General features: G+C 41.9%; 1 protein-coding gene across 13 annotated transcripts in view; it reads right to left on the bottom strand.

Annotated features, from left to right (window-relative positions):
- CSGALNACT1 (chondroitin sulfate N-acetylgalactosaminyltransferase 1) overlaps positions 1 to 14,133 on the bottom strand; it is a 364,179-nt gene that overhangs the window by 28,102 nt on the left and 321,944 nt on the right. For all 13 annotated transcript variants that reach the window (XM_030937623.1, XM_030937624.1, XM_010363491.2 and 10 more), the window contains one exon: positions 9,783 to 9,884. In XM_030937623.1, the coding sequence (XP_030793483.1) occupies positions 9,783 to 9,884 (102 nt within the window). The remainder of the gene's footprint in view (positions 1 to 9,782; positions 9,885 to 14,133) is intronic.

The following is a 14,133-nucleotide window of genomic DNA, read 5'->3' on the forward strand; positions in this document are numbered from 1 at the left end:
AAGATTGGTCTATTTTGGGCCCTTGCATTTCCATGTGAATTTTAGAATCAGCTTGTCCATTTCTACAAAGAAAGTCATCTCGGATTTTAATAGGGATTGTACTGAAACTACAGATCAATCGAATGAGCACTGTCATCTGAAGAATATTAATGAACATGAGATGTCTTTCCATTTATTTAGGCCTTCTTTAATTCCTTTCAAAGTTGTGTTGTAGTTTTCAGCATAAAATTCTTGCACTTTTTTGTTACGTTCATTTATATGTTTTTAAACCTTTTTATATTACTATGAAAATTGTTTTCTTAATTTCATTTTCAGATTGCTTATCACTCGTGTGTAGAAATACAATTAACCTTTGTATATCAATATTGTACCTCACAACTTTACTGAATTTGTTATTAGCTCTAATAGTTTTGTGGATGCCTTGTAATTTTCTATATAGAAGATTATATCATCTGTGAAGAGCATTTACTTTTTCCTTTCCAATGTGCATGACTGTTATTTCTTTTTCTTATCCAACTGTCCTGGCTAGAATACCCAGTACAATATTGAATAGTAGTGAAAGCAGACACCTTTGTCTTGTTCTTGATCTTATGGGGAGAACATTCAGTATTTCACCATTAAGTATGATGTTTTTCGTAGATGGTTTTTTTTGTATGTGTCCTTTATCAGGTTAAAGAAGTTCTCTTCTAGTCCTAGTTTGAGGATTTTTAACAAATGCTTTTCCTATGCATACTGAGATCATCATGTGATTTTTGTCCTTGAGTCTATTAATATGGCATATTTCATTGATTTTTGTATATTGAGCTAACCTTGCATTCTTGAAAAAAAAATCACAGTAATAGCGTATAATTTTTTTTTATGTTGTTGAATTCAGTTTGCTAGTGTTTCGTTGAGGGTTTTGCATTTATATTCGTAAGGATACTGGTCTATAGTTTTCTTTCCTTGTTCTGTCTTTGTCTAGTTAGGTTATCACGGTAATGCTGGCCTCAAAAAATAAGTTGGAAAGTGTTCTCTCCTCTTCTAATTTTTTTGAAACAGTTTTTGACACACTAGTGCTAATTCTTTACACACTTGGTAGAAATCAGCAGTGAAGCCTGGGCTTTTCTCTGTGGAGAGTTCTTTTTTTTAATTAAACCAATCCATTTGCTTGTTATAAGTCTAGTCAGATTTTCTATTCCTCTCTTCCCTCTCCATTCTTGTGCTGTTATTGTATTAATATTACATCTTTGTGCACTGTGTGCCCATCAACACGGATTTATAATTTTTTTGTATGCAGCTGTCTTTTAAATCAGCACAAAAAAAGAGTCACAAACAAAAATACATTTATACTGTCTTTTATATTTGCCTATATAGTTACTTCAATGGCAATCTTTGTCTTCAAGTGGATTTCTCTAGTGTCCTTTCATGTCCGCCCCAAGGACTCCTCTTAGTATTTCATACAGGGCATGTTTATTAGTGATTAAGTCTCTTCATTTGTTTATCTGGGAATGCCCTAATTTTGGCTTCATTTGTATGGAATGGTTTTGCTGATAATAGAATTATTAGTTGAAGTCTTTTTCTCATGTTGAATATGTCATCCCACTTTCTGGCCTCCATTGTTTCTGATGAGAATTCAGCTACTAATCTTACCAAGGATCCATTGTATTGGATGAGTTGTTTCTCTTTCTCTGTCTTTGAATTTCAAAAATGTGATTATAAGTTTAATGTGGATTTATTTGAATTTATTCTATTTGGAGTTAAGATTATTAAATACGTAGATTAATGTTTTCCATCAAATTTGAGAAACTTTTGGCCATTATTTCTTCAAATACTTTTATGCCCCCTTCTCTATCCCCTTCTTGACTCCCATTATTCGTATGTTTGTATGCTTGATAGTATCCCAGGAATCTCAGGTTTGCTCATTTTCTTCATTCTTTTTTCTGTTTCTTCGGAGACTGAGTCATTGCAATTGGCTTATCTTGAAGTTCGCCAATTATTTCTTTTGCTTCTGCAAACCTGCTGTTAAGCCTCCTCTTCCTTATTAATTTTTCATTTGTGTTATTGTACTTTTCAACACTAGGGTTTCTATTTGGTCCTTTTAAATAGCTTCTACTTCCTTGTTGATATTCTCTACTTAGTATAACATGTTTTTCATATACTTCAGTTCTTTAAATGTGATTTCTTTTACTTTTGTGAACATACTTAATACAACTGATTAAAATTTTTTGTCTATTAAGTCAAACATCTGAGCTTCCACAAGGGTAAGTTCTTTTTTTTTTTTTTTTTTTTTTTTTTTTTTGAGATGGAGTCTCGCTCTGTCTCCCGGGCTGGAGTGCAGTGGCCGGATCTCGGCTCACTGCAAGCTCCGCCTCCCGGGTTTACGCCATTCTCCTGCCTCAGCCTCCCGAGTAGCTGGGACTACAGGCGCCCACCACCTCACCCAGCTAGTTTTTTGTATTTTTTAGTAGAGACGGGGTTTCACCGTGTTAGCCAGGATGGTCTCGATCTCCTGACCTCGTGATCCGCCCGTCTCGGCCTCCCAAAGTGCTGGGACTACAGGCTTGAGCCACCGCGCCCGGCCAAGGATAAGTTCTAAAGACCAATTTTTTATTTCTTGTGCATGAGCCTTAGTTTCTTCACATGTCTCATAATTTCTGCTAACAATTGAACATTTTAAAAAATGTATTATGGCGAGCCTAGAAATTAGAATCTCCTCCTTCCCCCAGGTTTGTTGTTGTTCGTTTAGTGAACTTTTTGAACTAATTCTGTAAAGTCTCAGTTCTTTGTTGTGTGACCACTTAATGGTCAGCTAATGAGTGGACAATTTCCTGAAATGGCTGGAACCAGTAAGTCTCTCTGATTTTGCTGAGGTGTTCTGTTTGCATATTGGGATACACTTTCAACACTCAGCCAGGCAGTCAATGACTTATTTATCCTTTACTTCTTGGTTCCACAGAGACTGAAGGTCAGCCACAAGTGGAAGCTTAGGACATACTTGGGTTTTAAGTAGGAGCATAGCCCTAGAGATGCACATGGTCCTTAGGTTTTCGGGAATGTGCTGGAGCTTTCCAAAGGCCCTATGAATATCTAATCTCCCAGACTTTCCTTTTAAGCTTTTTGATTAGTCTATTGCTTGCCCCAACTCTTAACCACTGTCTCAGGCAGCCACAAAGTTAAACACTTCCTATAATTGTTTTAGACAAATGCTCTCCCTGAAGAAAATACTTTCTGCATTGGAAGAGCTCTGAGTCAGGTCACAAAAAGACAATCTTGTGAGCGGTGTCTTCCAAGGAACCTCCAGACAGTTCAAATAGTGACAACTCTCCAGCTGTGATGCCTTAAAGCAAGCTTGTCCAACCCATGTGGCCCAGGACAGCTTTGAATGCAGCCCAACACAACTTCATAAACTTTCCGTAAACATTATGAGATTTTATTTTTAGCTCTTCAGGTATCATTAGTTTTAGTATATTTTATGTATGGCCCAACACAATTCTTTCAATGTGGCCCAGAGAAGTCAAAAGATTGGACACCCCCGCTTTAAAGGATCTCCAACCCCATTTTGTTCCACCACTGGCTGCCAGGCTGTGGTGATCACTGTGCTTGTGGGCTGTTGGATTTCCAGGTTACCAGAGAGCTGGAGTTGCGGATGGGAATAGGGCAAGTTAAACCTCCACAAAGCTCCCTTTCACACCAAAATTCATCCATGTTTCTTGGATAAATGCTCTCCAGATTGTTGGAAACTTTGGTTAATTTCTAGAGTTCTGAGAAAAGTGATTCCATTTTTTTTTCCAATTTTCTTACTGCTTCTGTGGAGAGGAGTATTTGCACAGGTCTTTACTCCACTTTCACTGCTCTGACTCTTCTTTTAAACAGTGCATTCTATTCCACTGCATGTACTAATATCACTTCATTGTTTTTCACAATGTATCTTCCCCACATGTTTATCTGGAGAAATTCTAAACCTTCAGAAAAGCCATAAGAATAGTATAATAAGTACCCACACACCCTTGGCTACATTCACTAAGTGTTAACATTTTGCCATATTTGCTTTTTTTCTCTCTCTGAAGCATTTAAGAGTTAGTTTCAGATATCAAGGCAACTTCACCTTTGAAGACATGTATCTCCCAAGAAGCAAGATACTTTTCTGGTTCATTAGAAAAATATAGTAATCATACTCAGGAAATTAACATTTTTACAATAACATAATTTATATGGTGTATTCAAATCCACAGTAAACAATTCAGAATGCAGGCACATCTCCATAAAGAGTTGGCACACCAAGCAGAATCATGCTTAGCTCAGCCTCTGGCAAATGCCAGGTGAGATGGTCAGAGGCCTGAGATACTGCTGTCATCTGCAAGGTGCAACTCCCTGCCCCTGTTTCCCAGGGTCTGAGACTAATTATCTGCTTGGGAGAGATCTACTGTGCAGCTTATTTCATTTTAGGAAATGAGATGGTTATCTAAAAATCCTTGTTTAAAAAAAAAATAAAAGCAAATCAACAATGCTTCTCAAATTTCTGAAAATGAACAAACAAAAATCCTGGAATAAACCATTTCCCCCAGATAAAATCTTCCTGGAGGTATCTGTCAAATACTTTCAAAGAGGTGTGAAATGCTGACACAACCACTGGCAAGGTAGGTCCCTGATAATGACAACAACCCTCTCCTAGCATCACAGACACTCTCTGGCAGGGCGGTGCCTCATTTCTACCATCTCAATCTCAGACATGATTCCTCTGAAGGATGCTTTCGTGTCCTTGTGACTGGGCAAAGATGAACTTACAATGCAGTAAATGTCAACTTACAATGTAGTAAATGCCAATTCATCTACCAGTTACATTAAAAAAATTTTTCCGGTCAGACACCGTGGCTCACACCTGTAATCCCAGGACTTTGGGAGGCCAAGGCGAGTGGATCACGAGGTCAAGAGATCGGGACCATCCTGGCCAACAAGGTGAACCCCTATCTCTATTAAAAATACAAAAACGGGCCGGGTGCGGCGGCTCAAGCCTGTAATCCCAGCACTTTGGGAGGCCGAGACGGGTGGATCACGAGGTCAGGAGATCAAGACCATCCTGGCTAACCCGGTGAAACCCTGTCTCTACTAAAAAAGTATAAAAAAACTAGCCGGGTGATGTGGCAGGCGCCTGTAGTCCCAGTTACTAGGGAGGCTGAGGCAGGAGAATGGTGTAAACCCAGGAGGCGGAACTTGCAGTGAGCTGAGATCCGGCCACTGCACTCCAGCCTGGGCGACACAGTGAGACTACGTCTCAAAAAAAAAAAAAAATAATAAATAATAAAAAATACAAATACAAAAACTAGCTGGGTGTGGTTGCAAGCACCTATAGTCCCAGCTACTTGGGAGGCTGAGGTAGGAGAATCGCTTGAACCCAAGTGGCGGAGGTTGCAGTGAGCCGAGATTGTCCCACTGCAATCCAGCCTGGCAAAAGAGTGAGACTCCGTCTCAAAAAAACAAAACAACAACAACAAAAAATTTCCTATTACACAGCTCCAAGCAAGCATCTACCTAAAGCAGTATTTCTTACAGTATGGTCCATGAACCACCCACATCAGCTTCACATGTGGAACCAGTTCAGTGATGGTTCCCAGGCTTCATCTCAGGCTCATTGATTCAGGATTTCTGAGCCTGGGTCCAAGGAATCTCCATTTTGAAAAGCACCACAGGTTATTCCAAAGCATGTTTATATTGAAGAACCACTGAGCTAATCTGAGATTAACTGAAGCTTGGAAAAATCTATAGAATAAGAATCAGATATTGAGAACCGATTTGTACTTCTGTCTATGGTAGTAGCTTTTAAGCATTTTGACCATGATCCTTACAAAGGAATATATTACACATCCTGATGCAGCACACACACACACACGCACACACACTGAAATTAAACTTTCATGAAAGAATATCTATCCTTACTACTTGTGATTCACTCTGATATTTTCTATCCTATTCTGCTTCACTTTTTAAAAACTGGACATAAGCCACAAAATCGATTTCACAACCCTCTAATAAATCACAAACTGGAGTTTGCAGAACACTGATCTATAGCAATCAACTGCAATGCAAAGCTCAAGTGAGTAAGAATAAACCGAGGGAGAGAGAGTGTAACATATTGCATACTGGTCACTAAACAAGATTTTTAAAAAGATATTGAAGCACATGTATTTAACTGGATTTAGAACAGCTTAATCACAATACTGATTTCCAAATAACATAAATTTCATTGAGTGTGACTATAAATCTTACTACTTTCAACCAACAACTATGGGTTTTAGGAGCGAGCATATTAGAGTGAAAATGTGGTGGTATGCTAACACTATGAGTCTGGAACTTAACACGAGGCTCTGATTCTGGCTCTCCCATATGGCAGAGACCACGGCCTGAGTAACATCCTCATTAAGCCTCAGTTTCTTCATCTATGAAGTAGGGCCCACAGCAGTGTCTATCTCATCAGGTAACGAATATTAAATACTATAATTTATGCAAGTTATATTATTCAGAAATAAGACCCCTCTGAACAAAAGTTTTATTACCTTAAAAATAATTTTAAAATGTTTAAATAAAATTTCGTGTATAAGCTTATATATAGATTACTATGGGAGGCTGGGTGTAGAGGATCACACCTGTAATCCCAGAATTTTGGGAGGATGAGGCAAGAGGATTGATTGCTCAAGGTCAGGGGTTTGAGACCAGCCTGGGCAACACAGGGAGACATTGTCTCCACAAAAAATATATATATAAATAAGCCAGGCATGGTGGCACATGCTTGTAGTCCCAGCTACTAAAGAGGCTAAGTTGGGAAGACCACGTGAGCTCAGGAGTTGGAGGCTTTAATGAGGTATGATCACACCACTGCACTCTTGTCTGGGTGACAGAGCGAGACCTTGCCTCAAAAAGAAACAAAATATATTACTATGTGCACAAATATACTATATACCTGGCATTATTTTTCTCTTGATGAACAAACCTTGAACATTTTCTCTGCATGGTGTTGTGCTAAGTGCTGGAATTAAGGAGTCACGAGACATAGTACTACTTATTCAGCAGCTTATAATCTAGTTGCAAAGTTAGCACAACAGGAAGAAATGTAAATCATCAAATTTACACCAAGTGCCAGATATAAGAGGTGTAGAAAGTGAGTACAGTTGGAATTCAGAGCGTAAAGGACTGGGAGTCAGAAAGAGCTCCAGAGATGGGAACTTAGGTGGAGAGTGATGGGGGTTGAGGTTTGAGTTAACAAAAAGGAGGGTAGAAGGAACCCCCAAGAAAGGAGAATAATGGGAGTGAAGACAAACATCCAATTCTGCTCCCAGTTTGACTGGGGAGCAGTAAGTCGTAAAGACAGGATTAAAAGCAACAGCCCATCTGGGGACGAGTCTAAGGCAGTGGGGGAGGTAGGAAGATTGATCTGGAAGGTGGAGTGTGGTATGGTAGAGTGAAGTCAACTCAGGCTGGCTGCAGAGGTCTGGGCATTCCTAGGAGCGGTGGCCTGACCAGCAACACCCTAAGAGAAGGCAGGACATGGCCCAAAGCATCAGTGACATCGACACTACAGATATCACTGGTTAATAGAATGAGGATATCAACACCAAAAAATTATTTATTTTATTCCCTATGCAACTAGTCAACTAGGTATAGGTATAGGTATATACATATACAACTATATACATATACCAGGTATAGGCCTATACGTACACAACTTAAGAAGTTCAGGTTAATTTTGCCAAAGTTTACGTAGCGTTACTTTAAACACCAACCAACCTGGTCTCTAGCATGAAGCGAACTGGATAGATTGATGACTAGATGTTTGCCAAAGTTGGAGGCAAACCGTCTCTACCACTCGAATGATTTTACTTTTCTTACTCAGATTCTATGCATTCTCTGCTTACCAAGCCACCTTCTGGTTGAGAATTCAGCTTGCCAGGTAATTTGATATGGAGAAAAATGTATCGATGAAAGTATGACCTTAAGCATTCCAGTTACTACAAGGGGTCTAAACTGTCCTTCTACTTACCCATGGGACTCATGTAAATTTGGTTACCTGTAACCCTCAGCAAACATCTGGTCACTCTTTGATGTGCTGGAAATCTGCCATACCCAGTAGGAAGGAGGCTGTCAAGCCTAGCTGCACTTCAGAGTCACCTGGGGAGCTGCTTAAAATCTCTCGGGGTGGGGCAGCCAGCTGGCTGCAGTTGAGGGAGCAGCTCCCAGGTGGACTACCACCTTGTGGTACAATTGTTCTCAATTGTGGCTTCACATTAGAATCATCTGGGAAACTTTAAAGAACCTATGTCTAGGACTTACACTGACAGAGATGTTAAAACCTACCCACAGGGCAGGGGACATGAATTTACATCATTCACGTTCTTCGTTTCTAAGAACATTGTAATGCACTGGAGTCAAGGAATTTCTATTTCACTTGCATTCAGGATATTCAATTATTTTATTCTATTTGATCTTAGACACAGGCATAGCTTTAAGTTGTTGCTGGTTTTAAACTCAACTCACTATTGCTTTAGAGCAGGGATGGACACAAGTTGTCTGTAAAGAGGCAGACAGTGAACAGTTTAGGCTTTGTGAGTCACACAGCCTTTGTGATGACTACTCAGCTGCACAGCTGTAGACAAAGGCAGATACAAATAATATGTAAACAAATGGGCATGCCTGCATTCCAATAAAACTTTACTTACAAAGACAGGTGCAAGACAAAATTTGGCCAGTGAGCTGAAGTTTGCTGATCTCCTGCTTAAGAATGCTTGAACAATTATAACTAGCATTCAGATCTTGGGCCCATTAATACAAAACTAGTAACAAAGCATGAAAAGTACACTCAGTCTTAGAATCTTATCCTTCGACTATCATCCTATTACCATTTACCAGAAACTCAAAACAGAGGATAGTGTTTATATCTCAATCATATGGATCTACTCAGACTATTTCTGCCCCTGCATACCACTGGCCATAGTCAAAGCTTCACTGGCTTACAAACCACCCACCCTGATGACTTAAATCGCCCCCCTGCAAACCTCCAGGGCAAACTACAGGCCAGTGTGCAGTGCCATTCCGGCTTCCTTACTGGCAGAAGATGCCATGGGGATTACTTATTCATTTATTTTTATAGGGAAAAAAAAAAAATCCATCTCTGCTGCTTTTGAATACATTTATTCCCCCATGCAACTGATGAACTAGGTATAAATGTACAACTGAAGGTCTCAAGCTTTCAGTTAAATAATTTGTATTCGACTAAGTAAGTTTGATCAAGGATCCTGCCTTGGCCGCCATTTCTGGTTTCCCCTGAATGTCTCAAAATACTTAACGAATGAAAGCCCAAAGGGTGAGACAGCTTGCTAAGTGGATGAGATCTGAGCCTAGACTTCACTCTCAGCCTCTGAAGCTATGGCTGAGATGGAGTTCACTGAACAGCTGTGCTCTCCCTAATTCCTACTCTGCAACATAAAGAAGTCCCCGCATCTATGGTGCTAAAAGTGACAACATCCAGTTACGTGGAAGCTCAAAGAAGCCCATGATCCCCTCACCCTTGATGTCTGCAGTTTATCTCCAATGACCAAGTCATCACCCACTGCACACTGAAAACCAGTGTCAGACAGGGTAGTCTCCTGGGGAAGAGGAGTGCAGACTTTTCCCTGCACACAGCCAGCAATCAATCCATCCCAGTTCACCCACAGTGTAAAGAAAAATAAAACTAAGCAGAAGTTTCAGCCTTGAATGTGTGCTCCTGAGCTCAGTTACCAGGACTCCTTATGACGGCTCCGTATTGTACTCACTTGGAAGTGTTTTCAAGTATTCCTTTGACTTCATTTATTTCTTCTTTCCCAAAGTAAACAACAGTGAGATGGACTCTCCCATCCTGCTCAATGCACATCTCCCTGGAAAACAAAACACATGCATGTCTGGTGCCTGTTTTCACATTGACAGGCACAGCACAAACAAATACCTTTTCGTAAAGTGCAAAAGGGTCTTGAAGGAAACTAAGTAAACTTCAAGAAGAGCAGAGATGGGAATCTAGGACCTTTCTGGCTGGCTATTCCGTAAGGAAAAAGACCAAAAGGGAGAGGTAAGAAAGATGAGAATTCCACAAGGAAGAAATAGGGAAGATGATACTGACCCAGGCAAGACACATGCAGGGCTCACTGTGGCCACAGGCTTGGTTCTGAGAATTCTGTCTCTTTCTGGAGGAAGAAAGAGCTACCTCAGCAACCCAGAGCAAGGGCAGAGGTTTAAAAGCAGACAAAGGATAGGGAACAGAGGCCTAGGATGTAACGACATGTTTCAAAACCAGGAGCTCCCACTTAGCCACAGTCCCTGCAGACTCAATCATCACCAACCAACAATGAAATCCTGTATATACAAAAGATCCCCTTCACAAACTTCCCAGACAATACCTTAACTTCCTCTGCCAGGGTAGAATAAAGGCACACATACAAGGACAAGTGCCAGAAAAACTGCTTGAAATTTGTGCATGCAGTGGGAAAAATCCATCCTAGAATCCGGAGAGGGTCGCCCACTAAGTATGAAGAATCAGCATTCTCATTTTTCTAATAACATCTTTGCTGTCTCCCTCTCCGGTATTTTTAAATCCATTCAAAGCACTTCCTGTTTTTAAGCAGTAAGACAGACGCATTGGACCTTTACTCTCTGTGACTAGGTGACGCGTCTTAAAAAAGGCAAAGTAGGCCGGGCGCGGTGGCTCACGCCGGTAATCCCAGCACTTTGGGAGGCTGAGGTGGGCAGATCATGAGGTCAGGAGATCGAGACCATCCTGGCTAACACAGTGAAACCCCGTCTCTACTAAAAATACAAAAAAATTAGTCAGGTGAGGTGGCGGGCACCTGTAGTCCCAGCTACTCGGGAGGCTGAAGCAGGAGAATGGCGTGAACCCGGGAGGCGGAGCTTGCAGTGAGTGGAGATGCGGCCACTGCACTCCAGCCTGGGCGACAGAGCAAGACTCCGTCTCAAAAAAAAAAAAAAAGAAATGAGTAAGACATGTCTGCTCTTGAGTTCTCCGTGTACTGTGTAAAACGAACACTCTCTATAATCACTCTCTATAATAAAACAAACAAGCGCTTTAGAAGAATATGAGTCTCGTACTATGAAAAACCATGGCTGGCTGGCTGAACGATCTTTGTTTTGCTCTAAACAATTCTCAGTAGACTCCATCCACTGGAAAGGTGTGTGTGAGAAAGAGTGTGTACATGAGTGACTATGTCCATATGTTTTTGGTTTGGAGGCAAAAGTTTAAAAAGTAAAGTAGACCAGGCGTGGTGGCTCACGTCTGTAATCCCAGCACTTTGAGAGGCCAAGGCAGGAGGATCACTTGAGATCAGGAGTTAAAGACCACCCTGGTCAACATGGTGAAACCCTGTATCTATTAAAAATACAAAAATCAGTCAGGCATGGTGGTGCAGGCCTGTAATACCAACTACTTGGGAGGTTGAGGCAGGAGAATCACTCAAACCCGGGAGCCAGAGGTTGCAGTGAGCTGAGATGGTGCCGGTGCACTCCGGCCTGGGCAAAAGAGTAAGACTCCATCTCAAAAATAGTAACTAACTAACTAACTAACTAACTAACTAACTAACTAAATAAATAAATAAAATGCATGAGAATGGAGGAGAATTGCATTCGTTGTGTATTCAAACTCCTGGCTTTGCACTGTTATTCATACCCGGACACATGGTACTTGGCTCCTTCGGGCAGACTTACATGCCTCTGATAGCACTTCTCTATAAACACCTTGGTAACACTGTCTATGGATCCTTTGCCATGAATCTCAGGAAACTCAACCTCCTAAGATCCCTCTGGGAAGCTCATCATTTACCCATGGTCTCTGTGTTTGAGCTCCCCATTCCCACTGGGTCATTCTTCTGCCTGAACCTGGAAGCCTGAAAATTCTTTGATTGATTGATTGATTGACTGAGACAGGGTCCCACTCTGTCACCAGGCACTGGTGCCATCTTGGCTCACCACAACCTTAACATCCCAGGTTCAAGTGATCCTCCCACCCTAGCCTCCTGAGTACCTGGGACCACAAGTGTGCGCCACCATGCCCACCTAATTTTTGTATTTTCAGTGGAGACAGGGTTTCACCATGTTGGCCAGGCTGGTCTCGAACTCCTGACCTCAGGTGATCCACTTGCCTTGGCCTCCCAAAGTGCTGGAATTAAAGGTGTGAGCCGCCATGCTCGGCCTTAATATTCTGCTTCTATTCCAGAAAAACTCTTCTTAGGATGTTTTTTCTTAAAACCAACAAAAAAATAAACCCATAAAGCAGTTCTTCCCCTAGATATTGTAACAAGAGGGTACGGAGAGTACAGAGGCTAATTAAGATATATTTCTTATCACAAAACATATATCACAGTCACTTAGACACCTATATTTCTGTTTCCCAAGAGGCCAAAAGCCCTTCATGGTCTTTGAGTTCTGTTATTGATCTGCATGCCTGCCCTGTGGAGGGAGGTACGTGGCCATTGTTCACAGTCTTAGCGTACAGGTGAGGGAAGGAGTTCCAGTGACCTGACCAAGCTATGGAGGCAGGCAGGCATGAAAGCCAGGTTTCCTAAGCACCTGCCTGGCAGTCATCTCCCCAGGTCACCTGGACCGCCTGAGGGATGCGCCTGTTAAGTCTGACAGCTTTGGACTCACTGCCTAGGACCCCACTACAAAGCTGGGGGCTGGTATGGCCAGGTGGAAGGGAAAAGCTACAAGAAAACTCCAAATGTAAATGGGCTGTGGGGAAGGACTGTTCAACCTGAGTTTCTGATGGGAACCAGCCAGATAGAATGGGCAGGTCTGATGGACTGGTGACAGGCTGATCTGAGGCCTGATTTGAGGAAGGGTTGTACCCTTAGTGTGATAACTCATCCTAAGGGAGCCTTTTTCAACCTCTGCACTGCTAACAGTTTAGACCCGCTAATGCTTTATTGTGGGAGGCGCCATGATGTGTACCATAGGACGTGTGGCAGCATCCCTGTCCTCCAGTAACTGGATGCCAGTAGCACCCACCTATCCCATATTTGACAACCAAACAAGTCTCCAGACCTTGCCAGATGTCCCAGAGCAGGGGGAGGTGGGTGTACAAAATCACCTTGGTTCTCAATCACTGTCTTGAGGGAAAAACAGGCTCAGTAAAAACAACTGACTTGTCAGAGGGGCAGTGTGCTTGTCAAAGTGATGCACACCCCTGGGGTAGGTCCTGTTCTCCAGCCAGCTCTTGTGGACTCACCTGTGAGTTCTAGAGAGACAGAGCTACGAAAACCATGGGAAGGCTTCCTTCACAGCAAACAAAACTTGAGGGTACTGGGAGCTCAAGCCAGGGCTTTTGGGGAATGTAATGGTGTTACTGTGATAGAGATGGTGGTGGGTATGGTAGCAGCAGAAGCCCCATGCCATCACGGAGTGATAGCTCCTCTGGCTGTTGTCAGAAGCATGGGTGTGCTTCATACAATTGATGCTTGTGCAGCCAGTGGAGGTTGAACTTAACATCTGCACATGTATGAGTTATCACTGAGGATGCCTAGAAAGACTGAGAGGGCCAGAGAAGGTTGGAAATCTTGCCAGCGTAGGTAAGAGAAAGAGAGGAGGAAACTTGTGTTTCTTGCAGTTAAGGATACCTATCTTTATACCTCATAATTACATGGTCTAAGGAATCATGGATTCAATAACAAACACTTACTGGGCACCTTTGTGTGCAATGAATTATCCTAACTGAAGGAAGAGTTACAAAGGATGACCATATATGGTCTTTGTAGTGGAACCAATCATCCAGGTTTTCCTGAAATTTTCTAGATTTTAGCAATGAAAATCCTGTATCCTAGAAAACTTCTCAGTCCCAAGCCAGTTGGGACAACTGGTCACCCTCCCTACTGCAGGAACTTTATAGATTTTTTTGGAAGCAACAGACAAGTAAAGAACTATAATATAATGCAGGATGCAATAACCACGGTAACAGACGTAAAATGAGCTAAAAGGCTGAGAGGAGAGTATGGTTATTTCCACTGGGTGCCAGGAAAAGGGGGCCTGAGGAGGAGGGGGATTCAGGCTGAGCCTTGACAGGTGAGTAGCCACCACGCACATGAACAAGGGCAGAGGCAAGGCTTTGACAGCTGAGAAAGGCATAGA

The sequence above is a fragment of the Rhinopithecus roxellana genome, chromosome 9, assembly GCF_007565055.1.
Source record: "Rhinopithecus roxellana isolate Shanxi Qingling chromosome 9, ASM756505v1, whole genome shotgun sequence".
Classification (NCBI taxonomy): domain Eukaryota; kingdom Metazoa; phylum Chordata; class Mammalia; order Primates; family Cercopithecidae; genus Rhinopithecus; species Rhinopithecus roxellana.